This window comes from Phodopus roborovskii, unplaced genomic scaffold (assembly GCF_943737965.1).
Source record: "Phodopus roborovskii unplaced genomic scaffold, PHOROB, whole genome shotgun sequence".
NCBI lineage: Eukaryota > Metazoa > Chordata > Mammalia > Rodentia > Cricetidae > Phodopus > Phodopus roborovskii.
The window spans coordinates 1378049-1393776 of NW_026126623.1; the positions used below are offsets into that span (position 1 = coordinate 1378049).

General features: G+C 45.7%; 1 protein-coding gene across 1 annotated transcript; it reads right to left on the bottom strand.

The window, feature by feature from the left end:
• Window positions 1–1182: 1182 nt before the first annotated feature.
• Window positions 1183–13659, bottom strand: Pgpep1l (pyroglutamyl-peptidase I like). Its single transcript, XM_051206510.1, is given in 6 exon segments — window positions 1183–1247; window positions 1250–1365; window positions 1857–1902; window positions 1905–2082; window positions 3564–3638; window positions 13588–13659. Coding segments are annotated over 6 exon segments (552 nt in total).
• Window positions 13660–15728: the final 2069 nt, after the last annotated feature.

The window sequence follows — 15728 nt, forward strand, 5'->3', positions numbered from 1 at the left end:
TGTAAGGCACACTTACATTTGGTACATGACTCCCGCACATCATAGAGATGGAGGATATAATGGTGCTTGCCAAAGGCTGAGGAAGGGAAGAATTGGGGAATTAACTGTTGTATAATGGTGTAGTCATTACTTTTCCTACTGTCGTGGCAAGGTACTGGGACAAAAGCAATTTAAGGAGAGAAGATTTCGCTCTGGTGTACATTCAAAGGGAAGCCATAGTGGCAGCAGCAGCAGGAGCAGACAGGCTGGTCACATGGCATCTGCTTCCAGGGGAGTGCAGGGGATGTGGGGAAGGACTATAAAGTGTGGGAGCTTGCTGGCAGTAAGTCACTTTCTCAGACAAGGTTTTCCACCACCTAAAGATTTCTACACCCTCACACACACAACACCACCACCATCCGGGGACCACGTGGTTCAAACACAGCAGCCTGGGTAGCATTTCACATTCAAACACAGCAAATGGCTGTGGAGAAAGTCCTAGACATGCACTGTGATGATGAACACCCAGAGGAGTGCATGAAATAAATGCCATCAAATGTTCACTTAAAAGCTGTTAAAATAGAGTCAGGCAGTAGTGGCGCACACCTTTAATAACAGCACTTAGGAGGCAGAGTTCTCTGTGAGTTCAAGGCCAGCCTGGTCCACAAAGTGAGCTCCAGGACAGCCAGGGCTATTACATGGAGAAACTTTGTCTCAAAAAAAAAAAAAAAAAAAAAAAAAAAAAGTTATAAAATGATGAGAAAGTGATACAGAAAGAGAGAGACAAAAAGAGAGAGGAGAAAGCCAAATCTAGGGCCATTCAGAGGACCTAAATGACAAGCTTAGGAACCAGAATTGGGGTTCCTGGAGCCAGGACTACAGCTCCATTTCTGGAACCTCTGAAGCAGCTCTATCATCCCCAATCTAGGAAGGACCACACAGCCTTGGAATGCAATAAAAATTGTCTTGAAAGCCATAGATCTAGTTAGTTAATCCGTGGGGAAGCATTTGCCTTTGGGAATTTTCCTTTTGCTTTGGACACTATAATAACTCTGTCATTCTGTGGCATGATTCCCCACCCCTAGCCATGTGAATTGTTTCACAAGCTACTCTTTAAGAGCCCCTCACAGCACAGGTGGCTCGTCCACATAGGGTCGAAACCCTTCATTTCCTCTAAAGGAGGCATCCCCCTGCTGCTTCCCTTCAGCTCCTAACATCTGAAGCTGGGCTCCCTGTCTTTGTTCCAGCATTTCTTGGATGATGACTCACAAGGCTTTGCCCAGGAGGTGGGCTGGGAGCCAGTGTGACAGCAGAGGGACATGGATGAGCTCTGCATGCCCATTTCCAAGGTACAGAGATAGGTAGTAGGTGTAGTCACAGATGTACCTGCAACCACAGGAAACTCCCCATTACTTCTGGATCCTGTCACTTCCAGACAGAGTGCGTGCAGTGTTCATAAAACTTGAGTTTGGTCTTCTGCTAGAGAAAGGACACAGGGCTAAGAACACACCAGACACTGGGTCTTGGCCGCACAGTCTAATGTCCAGGAAGGGGTCAGGGCAAAATTGAACCAAACTTTCAAACAACTCATGCTAAAGCACCCTAAACCACAGTCACTCCCTCACTTGCCTCTTCACTCAGGCATTTCTTTAGCCCTTGAAGAGAGGACAAAATGCTTAGTGGGAGGGGCTGTCAGTGTTTGGAAAAGAGGTTAAATTAATCTGCAGGACCCGTGACAACAAAATGCAACTCAGGGGATGCCTGTGACCAAAGCAGTCACCTGGACAGCAAAGGATAACATCCTGAGGAAAGAGAAGGGAGTCTGAAGGACATTCCCTCTCCCCCATCTATTTGGCACATGGACACCTGAAGTGTACCTGCCTGCATCTTGGGAAAAGGCCACCTCAACATCGTCAATGGAAAACGATGGCAGACTCCCTTCATGTTGACAACAGACAGCATCACTTCTGGGCCCCCAGGGAGGCACACTCCACCCTCAGTCTGGAAGCCTTGTGTGTCTGTATCCCTATAAGTTCCGTTCTTGCCACACTGTTCTAGAAAGATGGCCTTGATGAAAGTGTCCATGCCCACATGCACAGCAAGCTGTGTGAATACACATATCAGAAATCCCAGGACACCATATCACTAGATGTGTAGAAAGACCTAGCCATGACAGAACCCAGCTCCAGGATACAAAACACGTCAAGCTCCAAATCCACTAGGAACCCAGAATCCCTGGATGGGCCCCTAATTAATGGCGCTGGAGCAAAAGGAACATTTCTTTGGGTGATAGAAGGCAAGTATTCTTCTGTTGCAAATGACTCTTTGTACACTCTCTTTCCCCATGGGTGGGCGGGGGGCAAGTATCCAAGATGATCCCAGGAAAAACTGGCTTTTAGCAGAATCACACATCTTTTTAACGAAACATTCATAGAGGAGGCTAGCAATAATCTAATCAAATCTTACTAGATTTTATTTTGCCTCTTTTGAAAATAGCTACAGAGGTTTTGTTGCAGCCTTTGGGTAGAGTCTTACCACAGGGTGCTGTGTTTGACTTCCATTCTGTTACCTTTGGGGGAATGGACTACAGGGCCCTGCATGGACCCCCAGGACACCTTGGGAAAGCCTGAAGCTGCTGGCTGGAACAGCTTGCCCCAGAGCTGTCATTGGTACTCTTCCTGTTTTGCTGACACACACCTGGTCGGGAGGAGCTCAGCCTGAAGACCCTGTTATTTTCACTATGCTGTAAATCAGTATATAAGCCTACCCCATTCCCTCAATAAATGGCACTGGGCATTCTGACATTGCCGTTGACCGAATGACCCGCTGTCTTGTCTCTTATTTCAACCTCTAGGCCTTCATCCTATTATTCATGGAACAGATTGTAGAGTGGGCACTACAATGGACATTTGTATTCCCCATTTATACAATGTTTATGTTCAGTTACTATGTAGGCAGAGAGTTTTTATTTGCTTGAAATGGCATTTTGGTTTCACAATGTAGACCAGGCTGACCTTAAACTCACAGAGATTCACCTGCCTCTGCCTCCCAGAGATTAAAGGTATGAGCCACCACACAGGCACCCTGATGTGGTGCTTTGAAGGTGGGCTGGCCCTAGGTGGACTGTCATCTGACCACCTTTCCTAGGCCCAGACATGCACTGGCTTAAGCCCCTCAGAACAACCAGCACCAAAGCCATAAATGGGACTCAATTCAGGTCCTTTCTCTGAGGTGTGAACTATCATTGAGTGCTGGCTTGAAATGAGATTCACATAACTTATATCCATGAGGCAGAGACAGAGAGGTCTCTCTGAGTTCAAGGACAGCCAGGACTACTCTGTCTTGCAAAAAAAAAAAAAAAAAAAAAAAAATTCCCATTTCTGCCCCAGTCATTTTGTGAAATCTACCTACCCCATGTTTTAGCATAATTTATATAAAAACCCAGAATTTTATGTCAGAGGCTTGTACCTAACACTGGAGGAAAGTGCACTTCAGCCTTCAAATCAAACCTAGAACAAGATCCAGAAAGTTACCACCCCTGGCACATGAGCAGCCTCCAGGGCCACTGCCTCCCCAGGCATCACCTGTGGTTGAAAATCCTCCCGGATTGTGGTGAGCCTCCGTCTCACCTCCCTGAAATCCAAAGGCATCTTAAGAGTCTGCAGTCCTGTTAGTGTCCACCCTTAAGCCCAGCTTGGAGAGTTTCTGCAACTCACAGCAGGGGGACTTGCCTCAGCTGCCTGTGCACAAGGGAACCCTTGGCCTCTATGCCCAAGGTCTTTTCTGAGCCTCAACCCCGCCCTGCTGAAACAGGCATCCTAGGGAGACACATCTGAAGAGGCCATGTTTGCAGAGCTGAGGGCTGTGGACTAAGATGAAGCCAGAGGGAGAGGCTGGAACACACATGGCAGCTAGGATAGCAGGTGCTAGCTCAAGAGCCCGAGGCTTTGGGAAATCGGTATGACATGCTGCTCTCAGCAGTTGACAGGTGTTGTGCATGTCACAAGACAAATCAGCTAGCACCCCTGGTGCTAATCCAAGCACCAACTGCCCGGTGTAATCTGAGGAGTCCCTTGTCATCTCTACTGATGGCACAACAGGGGCACTCCACCCCATGAAGGATGGGAACTGAAACTTGAGAAGACTGCAGATGTGAGATGGAACGCTGAGTCAGGTGTGGACTTCTCTGGAACAATCGGGAACCATGGGAGGATTGTGGTCAGGAAGCAAAGAACTAACTCATAAGCAAATGGAGAAGGGGTTGAAGTGGGGTAGGAATGTCTCTGAGTCATTTTGAAGGATGGGGGTTGGGGGAGCTGGTCCCTTAGCTCTGTAAGCACTGGCAGAGAGGTCTTTGTGGAGACAAGCTCTGAGCAGCAGCAAAGGCAGTGGGTGTTTTTAGAGAGGAAGGGGGAGAAGGAAGAAAGAAAGAAGGGATGGGGGAGGAGGACAGGAGGGAGGTGAGGTGAAAGGAGGAGAGGGGAGGGAGAGGCAGGAAGAGATGGGAGAGGAGGGGAGACCCAGCAGTGAAGGACGTGGGCACCCTCCTTCTAGTGAAAAACGGAACAGGTGGATTGGAAGAAAGAAAACCAGGAGCCTGAGATCTTAGAATTGTGTGCCCGTTGTTGCTCATAGTTTAACCAGAACACAAGGCCCCACTTGTGCTTCAATTCTGCCTATGCCGTTCCCGAACTCCATGCCTGGCATTTCTGGGAAGCCAGCGGTATATGCTTTCTGGGTAAGACGGCTGCCCACAACTCCCAGGTCCTTCTCTGGGCTCTCAGGAGGTGGTCCTCAGAGGCAGATGGGTGGCCTGTCTTTGCCAATCTTCTCTAAGGATGAGGTACATCTAGATAATGGTTGGAACCCCCCACCCTTGACTTCCCTGCCTGAGCCACACAGTCACAAGCTGCCCTCTGGGGTTGCCATGAGGGTTAGGCAAGGCTGCACAGTTGGAGCGCCACTTGGAGGAAGATGTTGTTTGGAGCTTGGAGGGTTAGTAGGAGTTTGCACAGCAAAAGAATGTTCTGGAGCAGGAACTACATGTTTGGAGGTAAACAAAGACCCTCCTCCCTGCTCCCTTTCTCTCCCCTTCCCTCTTTCTCTTCTTCCTTCATTCCTTTCTTTGCACAGCTCTCACCCTCCCTTCCCTCCCCTCTTTCCCCCCTCCCTTCTCTCCATTCATCCTCCCCCCAGTTGTCATGTGGTCAGTGTGCATGAGTCAAATTGCCCAGTGATCATCTTGGCTCTTGACTCTTCAAATGGGAGTGACAGTGAGAGTGATCATGGGGTCCCTTTCCCCTAGGGGCGAGGCAAGCCCTGGAGGCCATTCGGTATCACTGAGGCCCCAGGCTGGAGGCTGAGGAGAGAGTTCACCATGCAGACAGGGAAGAAGCATTAAAGAGACAAGCACAAGGCAGGGGCTGAATGCTGGAGCAGTTCCCAGCATTCCATTCCTCCATTCCCCCATTCCCAGCACCAAAGATGTGAAAGGAAAGGAGGGCTGTCCAAAGGAGGAGGTGACACAGGCCAGCAGTCAGTGCGGGGGGGGGGGGTGCAGCCTTAAGAGGACTTTACAAAAACTCCTGAGACTGCACCAGGAAAACAAGTTAGGATCCCGGGGCTGATATTCATTCCCTGCTACACTTGATAAGGTGTTCCCAATCATAGAATGGGCCATTTTTCTGAGTTAACACATTGTGTGGGCGTCATCCTAGGCTGCCCCTGGAGGACCCTTGGCACTCAGCTAGGCATCTCCCCGTGGCCACGTGAAGAGTAGTTACCAGCCTCATCCTACACAGGAGACAACCAAAGTCCACAGGGACGCAATTAAGTGGAAGAAGTTGCAGGTGACAGTGCCAAGAGAGAAACAGACAGAGAGCCCGGGGAACCCCAAGAGCCGTCCTCAGCCCTTCTTCCTGTCTCGAGAAATCCTGGGGTCCTGGTTAAAAGTGACTCTGTCTGAGCACTGTCAAGTTCTGTCCTCCACATATGATGCTTACCAGAGCCCTCTGTGATTCTTCCAAACTGTTGAGTCAGTCTTGCCTGGAAGATTCAGGAATGAATGACAGGGACCCTGATCATGTGCCCCACAAATAAAATGTCATGCATGCCTGATCATTAGCTGGTTCTGGATGACCCGGGCACCAAGGGCACTTCATAGCTCTGCCCTGGTGTCATGGCACTTACGAAGGACACGTGCTTTGGAGTGGGCTCCTTTCCTTTGTTTGGACGAACATGTCAGCTTGCACTTGTTTTTATGACTAATGAGGGGCTCTGTGAGGGTCACAGGAATTGTCACCCCTCATTTCCTCATTTCCTTGTGGTTCACATTATTCACTTGATCTCCTATGTGTGATGTTGTTACACATTGGTTTTTTATGAGATTTCTTGATCACAATGTGATCAAGCTTAATTAAGGTGGAATAGCACAAATCTGAACCCCATTGACAGGCTGAAACACTTTACAATGAACTGAAAGTGAGTTGAAAAAGATATGCTTGTGTTAATACCATTGTCCCTTCCCCCAAGGATGAAAGGCCCCCTCATCCCTCAGGATCCCAGGCCTGTCTGAGGGCCTGTGTAGACACCAAGCAACAGAATGCCACGCTCAGTCCAGTCCATTCACTACATACTGCTCAAGGTTAAGCTCATATTTTTTACAGCCTATACAGAGACCTTCACACCCACGAAGGCGGCTGCCATTGAAAGAAAATAGTATTTCTGAGAATGTCGAGAACTTGGCAGTCCATAATCAATCTGTGACTGGCCATATGACCCAGCACCCCCACTTCTGAGTATATACCCCCAAAACTGAAAGCTTGCAAAGTGGCCAAGAAGCAACACAAGTGTCCATCAGTGGATAAACCAAGGAAAACAGGCACGATAGAGTATTAGTCTGCCTTAAAAAAAAAAAAAAAAAAAAACTGTCAGCCAAGTATTGGTGGCACACGCCTTTAGTTCCAGCACTCACGTGGCAGAGGCAGGCGGATCTCTGTGAGTTCAAAGCCAGCCTGATCTACACAGCGAGTTCCAGGACAGACTCCAAAGAAATACAGAGAAACTCTGTCTTGAAAACCAAAACAAAACAAAAAAAAAAAAAAATCTTATTTTTTCTCTCTCCCTTCCATCCCCTCCATTTCTTAATTTAAAATGTTTACATGTAATTACTTCTTTTGTCTAAAGACTCACTCCACAGCCATATGAATACAAAATAATACTAATTAACAGGGGAAGGAGGTAATAGTGAGGTGGGAATGTTCCAGAAATGAATAATGCTGAGGGTCAGATAGTGATGGGAATGGACTCACTGAACTGTACACTTGCAAAGTATGTCTATTTTACCACCATTTTTAAAGCTATGGCCTTTACCACTACCCTGACACACAAGAAGCCATTTTTAACCTAAGATCTGTGGTTTGCAGAGAGAGCAGTACCTGAACTCTCCGCATAACTTCCCTGCTTTGTACACCAGCCAGTAGGGAAAGTGAGGTTTGAAACTAAGCCCACCCATGTCTGTACCTGGACGCCAGCTACAGTTCCCTCGTGTCGTCAGGACAGGTGAAAGACAAGAGGAAACAGTTATGTGTACACACATATCTGTGCACATCTATGTGCATGCATGTGGAAGCCAGAGGACAACCTGGGGTGTAGTTCTTCAGACGTCTACTTTTTTTTTTTTAAGGCAGTGTCTCTCACTGGCCTGGAACTTAGCAAGAAAGCTAGGCTAGCTAGCCAATGAGCTCCAGGGAAATTTTTCGTCCTCTCCTCCCTGATGCTGGGATTACAAGCATGCACCACCATGCCCAGCTGTTTTTACTTGGGTTCTGGGAACCAAACTCAAGGCATACACTTTGCCATCTGAGGCATCTCTCCAGCCAAAAGAGAGAGGAGTTCCAACATAAACACACAAAATAAACATTTGTGGGGGTATTTTTTGTTTGTTGTTTGTTTTGGGGGGTTGTTTACTTATTTTGTTTTGCTTTTCTAGACAAGGTTTCTCTATGTAGCCCTGGCTGTCCTGGAATTTGCTCTGTAGACCAGGCTGGCCTTGAACTCAGAGACACCCCCCCCCCCTGCCTCTCCCTTCCTAGTGATGGGATTAATGGCATGTGCCACCACATGGACAAAAAAGTGTTTGCTCAGATTCTTAGTTTTCCCCCATGTTAGGGTTCTTTAGGGTCCCAGCTAGGGCATCACAACACACTTAGTTGTTACATCTTCTTTTCCTGTGACTTCCTTGTTTTTAATGACTTTGACGGTTCTATGGAAGAGCGGTCAGACACTGTATAGCCTGTGCCTCAATTGGATCTGTCTTCTCATATCAGACTGGGGGACTAGGCTTGGAGGAGGACAACTCTCGAGGGATAAAGTGCCCTTCTTGTGATGATATTTCAAGGGTACAAACCGTCAACAAGATTTGTCACTGTAGATGTTGACTTTGATCACCTGGCTGGGAAGTTTGTCAAGCATCTTGCCCATAAAGTGCTCTTTCCTCTGCTTCATATCCTGGATTCTGTGCAGGGAGTTCCCTGTACACAGTCAGCACCTGAGAACAAAGGTGAAGATCTCCACAAGGCTGGAAGTATCTGCATAATTTATGCACTGACGAAGCAACTTAACTCTCCTCTCCAATCCCTAATTTACATAGAGGATGTATGTAATTGTCTTTAGAGGAGTATAGGCTCCTGATACTCATTTTGTGCTTCAGGCTATGGTTTAATTCCTGCATACCTTCCTTCTTCCCTCCTACCTGGGGCTTGACTACCAAGACCCCTCTGTTTAGATGTATTATAGGTATCTGTGGTTGATTAGCTGTATCAAAAGGTGGATGTAAGGTGCTTTTTAAGTAACGGCCCTTCTTCTGTACAATATACTGTCTCTTTTCATTAAATTCAGTAGCTGCCACTTAAGCAACTGCTGTCCTAATCAGCAACTGCAACAACTCAGCTACCAGAAGCCCTTTGGCAGCACTGGCCACAGCCAGCTTGATGGGGGAGGTCCTTCTGTAGATGTGTTTCTCTTATTGGCTGATGAATAAAACACTGTTTGGCCAATAGCCAGTAGAGACAGGAAGATAGGTGGGGCTAGGAGACCAAGAGAATGCTGTGGAGAGAGGCTGAGAAACTGTGGGAAAACGCCATGTAGCCACCAAATGAGTAACAGGTCTGGGCATTCTCCAGTAAGCCAAGACCATGTGGAAATACATAATTTATAGAAATGTGTTAACAGTTAAGATAGAGCTAGCCAAAAAGAAGCACTAGTCATCAGCCAACAATTTATAAATTAATATATGTCTCTGTGTGCTTATTTAGGGCTGAAATGGTGGCAGGACCTGGCTGAAAGAAACTCCAGCAACACCAGCCAGGCAGGAATTCTGTTCCCTCAGGCATGGCTCTGGTCACTGCTAAAGGGAACGTCATCTAGATCTCTATCCCTCTATAGAACTCATCAAAGGGTGAGGTGAAATTCTGCTTGCCCAGAGGGTCTGAATAGCAAGTAGCTAACCTTTTCTTCTGGCTCATGTCTCCCACCCAAAACTGGGCCTTCTTCTGCTTCGCCCCCAACTTAAGAACCCTAGCTACACTTGGTTCCCCCCTACCACTTCCTGTTAGCTAGTTGTTGACTCAACCTGGTGACCCCAGGTTAATTTGTTTAATCAAATAAATGTGACACGTCTGAAAATAAATAATATTCTACAACAAATAATGACAATATTCTTCAGTGAAAGTTGTTTGAGAACTTATGCTGACCCTGGTCACCTGACTGAGGCCACTGTTTCCAATCTCCACCATTAAGTTCCTCTCTTGTTTATTTCTGAGATTTTCTATTTAAATGGTATTTGTTTGTTTTTTGGACTACGATTGACCTCTGTTCACTGAAACCACAGATGAGACGGGACTGCTCTAGAAGTCTAAAGACATCTTCTAGCCCTTATCCTCATCACCTACTGTTATTTTATTGACTTGGTGAGCTGCTACAGAAAGCTTTGGCCTCCTGAGAGTGGGTGACAGTCATAGTCAACTGCATCTTACTCTTTGTCAGGGTTGGGCAGTTTGGGTATGTTTTTGGCTGCTAGGAACACTAGTGCTTGGCATTAGGTCTCTGGGTTTGAGATAAGAAGAACACTATGATGAACACTAAGAATACTTAGATAAGGCCAGGCCAGACACCTATGGGTACTAGGGCCCCACCTGTGCTATCTTAAATGAACCCTGGAGCAGTGTGCACCCCTAAGAGTGACCTGGAAATGGGAACCCAGAATGTCAGGTCTGAAGTCAGATTCCAAAGGCAGCTTTGGGAGGCTACCTAGGCCTCTTCTCATTCCACCCTTACATCCACTCTCATCAGAAGCATGTCACATATCACCCCCATTGGGGATGCCATTTCTGGGCGAATCCAACATCTGTGGGGACCTCCTCCTAGGCCTGTGGTTGCCAGCCTGCTGGAGCTGCCATAACTCAGCTCCACAGTATCTGTGATGACATCTGCAGTCACAGCTCAATACTGTCCACACCCTGGACCAGTCTCTTGAGGCTGCCGTCTCTCTAGGATGTTCTCTGTTTTCCAGATTCAGCCTCCACCCTGCCACCAACCTGCTTCCATACTGCATTCCTCTCTAATAACCATCTGCAAGGACATTCGGGAAGGGACTGAGGGACCCAAAGATTCCTTCAGAAGTAGAGAAATGGTTGGGAAGTTACAAGATGAATTTTGGGCAGCATGTGTGTACGAGTGCACTTGGAGGACGGAGGTCTCTAACAGATAGATGTCTTCTATAAATAGCCACATTATTTGACACAGAGTCTCTCACTGAACGTGGAACCCGCTGACCCCACTAGTCTGGGTAGCCAACAATCCTCCCATCTCTGCATCTCCAGCATTGATACTTTACGTGCATATTGGTATGCCCAGCTTTTCATATGGGTTTTTTGTAATTGAACCTGGGCCCTCATGATTGCACAGCAAGCACTAACGTGATTGTGGGATTGAACCATCTCCCCAGTAAAATTAAAAGTGTATTAAAAACAAACAAAACAAGCCAAGAGAGGTTGCTCTGTCTTGACACTCTGGAGTGAGTTGAGGACCCTGATTTTCTCCAGACTAAAGTGGATGGAGTTTAGGAGGACCCACAGGGAGGAGCTGACAGGTGCTAGTGGCATTTTGAAAGATATGTCATCTTACTCTGTTTGGTTGGTATGGAAATGGATTTAGGATGTTACTGTACTGATTAACTGCCTTGTTACTCTGTTTATTATTGCTGTTGTGCAAAACAGGATGGAATGGGCTAGAGAGATGGCTAAGAGCACTGGCTGCTTTCCCAGAGGACCTGGGTTTGATGCCTAGCACCCACTGTTCACAACCATCTGTAACTCCAGTTCTGCGGGACGTGTCACCTCCTTCTGAGCTTCTTGTGCACTAGACACATGTGAGGACACAGACATGCAGGCAGACCACTTCATCTCTGGGGATAAAGAGAAATTCTCCATATAGCAAACTTATCAAAATTAGTAAAAGCCCTAAACTTTTGGGTACTTTGGAGATACACTTATTTTTGTTTTTTTTTTTTTTTTTTTGAGACCAGGTTTCTCTCTGTAACAGCTCTAGCTGTCCTAGAACTTTCTCTGTAGACTAGGCTGGCCTCAAACTTACAGAGATCTGCCTGCTTTTGTCTCCTGAATGCTGGGATTAAAGGCATGCACCACTACTACCCATTGGGCTATGTTTATTTTAAATGCCGTCATATTGTGCTTTGGCACAATGGATCTAAGACATGTTTTACAAAATCCTTCTTTTACTGAAGTTGTTCTCAATGTTCCTAATGCTGTAGCCCTTTAATATAGTTCCTGCTGTTGTGGTGACCACCAACCATGAAATTATTTTCTTTGCTACTGCGTAACTGTCATTTTGCTACTGTTGTGGATCATGATGTAAATATCGGATTTGTGCTCCCAAAGGAATGGTGACCCACAGTTTGAGATCTGCTGTTTTACTGGCTGTCTTTCTGGGTTCAGGTGCTTCTAGAAAAGTGTTCTGAATCTGAGGTGTTTCTAGCTCCAAACTTAGTATTTTAGTTAAGATTTCTATTGCTTTGATGAGACACCATGACCATGGCACCTCTTATAAAGGAAAGCATTTAACTGGGGCTGGCTTACAGTTCAGAGTTTTGGTCCATTATCATCAGGGCAGGAAACATGGTGGCACACAGGTAGACATGGTACTGGAGAAGGAGCTGGGAGTTCCACATCTGGATTGGCAGGCAGCAGGAAGACAGAGAGCCACTGGGCCTGATTCACCCCCAGTGCCACTTCCTCTAATAAGGCCATGCCTACTCCAACAAGGCAACACTCCTAATGCCACTCCCTAAGCATTCAAGGATGAGCTATGAGGGCCATTCTTAATCAAACCACCACATTCTACTCCCTGATTCCCCCCCCCATAAGCTTATCATCATGCAGAAATGGATTCAGTTCAACTTCAAAAGTTTCCATAGTCTATCAGTCTCAACCCTGTTTAAAAGTTCAAAGTCCACTCTGAGACTCATGGCAATCTCTTAACTATAATGCCCTATGAAATCAAAATTAAAAAAGCATACCACATACTTCCAACATATAATGGCACAGGATATACATTACCATTCCAAAAGGAAGGAAATGGAACACAGTGAGGAAATGCTAGACCAAAGCAAGACCAAAACCAGCTGGGCAAACTCTAAACTCTGCATCTCTAAATCTGATGTCAAAGTGCTCTTCAGATCTCTAACTCCTTTCAGCTTTGTTGACTGCAGCACATTTCTTTCTCTTGAGCTGGTTCCATTGCCTGTTAGTAGCTCTCCTCAGCAGGTATCCCATGACCCTGACATCTCCAGCATCTTGGGGTCTGCAAGGCAATCTAGGCTTCATCTTCACACCCTCACACAATGGTCTCTCTGGGCCTCCATGCAGAGACATCCCTGCCACACACCTGGCTTCTGTAGCATTCCCTAGTCACAGAGGGAGTTACTACAACTCCATTCTTGTATCCTTGACTCTGAAGCCAAACTGTGTAGCCAAAGTTTCACCAGCTTTCTGATTTTCAGGGTTTCCTTTCCTGCCTAAGCTTGGCTGCCCTAGAACATAAGCTGTAGACCAGGCTGTCCTCAAACCCAGAAATTTACCTGCCTCTGCCTCCCAAAAGCTGAGATTAAAGACAGTGCATTATCATACCAGGCCCTAAACTTTTCTTTAATTCCTTTCCACAGGCTGGAATATCAGCTGGGTGGGGTCTTGTCCTATTGTCACCCTCCCTTTATTCCATTTAGCATCAGGATTTCTTTAATCTGTTTATTTCCCTGAGCAGTGGACTTGACTCATTATACTTCTCAGTGCTCCTTTTCTCCTCAAACTACACATTCTGTATTTTCCCTTGTTTAGCTTGTCCCTTTTTTATTATTATTATTACAGATATGATTAAGCAACACAGTCAATGTTAGGCTACCTGGAAATCTCCCCTGCCAAAGATGTTAAGCCATAACTCTTCAATTTAGCTTCAGGTAGATTTTTTTTTTTTTTTTTTTTTTTAGACAAGAGCAGAATGTAGCTACATACTTTGTTAAACTAGGCTTTGTACATCCTTTTCCTCTGAATCCTCTTGATCCAAGTTGCCACAGTTCAAATCATCCTCACCACCACTGTCTTCCATGTTCCTACTAGTATGGAAGCACTCAACTACTCTCCTAACCCAAAGTCCCAAAGTCCACATTCTACCAACAAGAAACTTAGCCAGGACTTGCACAGCAATACCCCAGTCATTGGTACCAATTTCTATCTTACTTATCTCATCCCCACTGACATATCCTCCATTAAACCACACCTCCTAATGCCACTCCCTAAGCATCCAAATATGAGTCTATGGAGGCCAATCTTATTCAAATCACCACACCTAGAAACCAGAGGATTATGAGCAATGATGACACAGTTGCTATAGACATTACTGCAGAAACCTTGGGCTTGTAGAAGAGAGAGAGCCCATCACAGATGGTTCAGCGTTGAACACTTGGGCTCATACTGCTAGTCAACAGCACTAGGTCACACTCTTGGGAACTTTGCAGAAAATGTTTTTCACTGTGAACTTTTAGCCTTCATGTTATTTTCCTGCCTCTCCTTTTCCTTTCAACATTCTTCTCTCATTTATGAATGGCCATAACAACAACAAATATCCTTTGCATTATGGTTTGTTAATAGCTCATCTTATTCTTGGAGGTAAGATGCTCAAGTGTGGAAATAATTATTCCTTTCTTTCCCACCTGTAACCCGTGCATTCTCATTCACGGTGCTTTGTACACATAGTTAAACATGGCTTGGGAATGTACATGAATCAACAAGCTTTAAGTTTACTGGAAGAATGTAAGAGGATAGAAAGAATGACAATCACTTCTATTCCCAGTTGACTCATGCTCCAGGCCAGGCTCTCTACAGGACGAATATACATGATACTGGTCATTACAGAAAGTGTTTTTGTAATTGCTTATACAGAGTCAGATTGTTTAGGTTATCTTATCCTGTTTCTATATCTTCACAACAGTCGGTGTATGTTATGTATACGAAGTAGGTCAGTCCTTTACCCTCCTATGGTCGCTTAGATGAGTATTCCTACTGTGGACAATGCTGGCTATTGGCCAGCACTTTCAGTGGCTATTGAAAACCACACAGAAAGTTGACAAACCAAAATGGAATCCGCTGCATGTTAGAAAAGACACAGGATAACCCACGGGGAGAAAAATAACCCATGGATGGAGAGAAAACAACCCTGTACATTGATAGCAAAGAGGTCACAACAACCAACTCTGTCCAGGAGAAAAAAGGGAGAAGAGAAGCATGAGCCATAGTCAAGGGCCAACAAGAAAGGCTAACTGAGGTACCAGGAGCTGAGCAAAACCCAGTTAACCTTGGGAATCTCTCTCTTTTTTATTTTTTTACTTTTATTTTTTAATTTTATTTTTTCTTATTTTACATATCTATCCCAGTTTCCTCTCCCTCCCTCCCGGGAACCTCTCTTTACAGATGTCATGGAGAGTGTATTGTCAGCTGTTGACGAGGTTTCTGCTGTAGTCACCATCCTTGGGTCTTATTAGAAGCAAGATTAGCAGACTCTGCTCCAGTAGCTGTCACTGAGGAGATGGTGGGTACAAGTTTCTGGTAGAAGGCCACCCATGATGGGGAGAGGTAGTGGAGCAAAGACTACCCTTTGTAAGGAGTAATGTTTTTCTGCCCACCACTGTGCCTGCCCCAATTAATACACCGAGACTCTGTATTTGATATAATTCTGTTGGTCAGGTACTAGTTTCTTATTGGCTAGCTCTGTCTTAAGTATTAACCCATTTCTGTTAATCTAAGTATTTCCATGTGGTTTCATCTTACCGGGGAATGGGGCGGGTGTCTGGTCTCCCCAGTCTCTCCGTCTTGACTCCTCCTTACTACTTCTTCTTTCCTCCTTGTCTCCTAGTCCCACCTGTCTTGCTTTCCTATTGGCCAACAGTGCTTTATTCATTAACCAGTATGAGAAACATATTTACAGAATGGCATCTCTCATCAACCCTTCACTGTCATGCATATTAGTTCTGTCATTTTGGTAAGCCTGGAATTATGAACCATTATTGTTATTTGATACAAAAAATACTGGTATAGATTTTTACCCTCAAGACACATCACTCCCTCTGTGTGTTTCATGCCATCTTTCTCGGATGATTTTCTTTCCTTCTGAGAAACGTT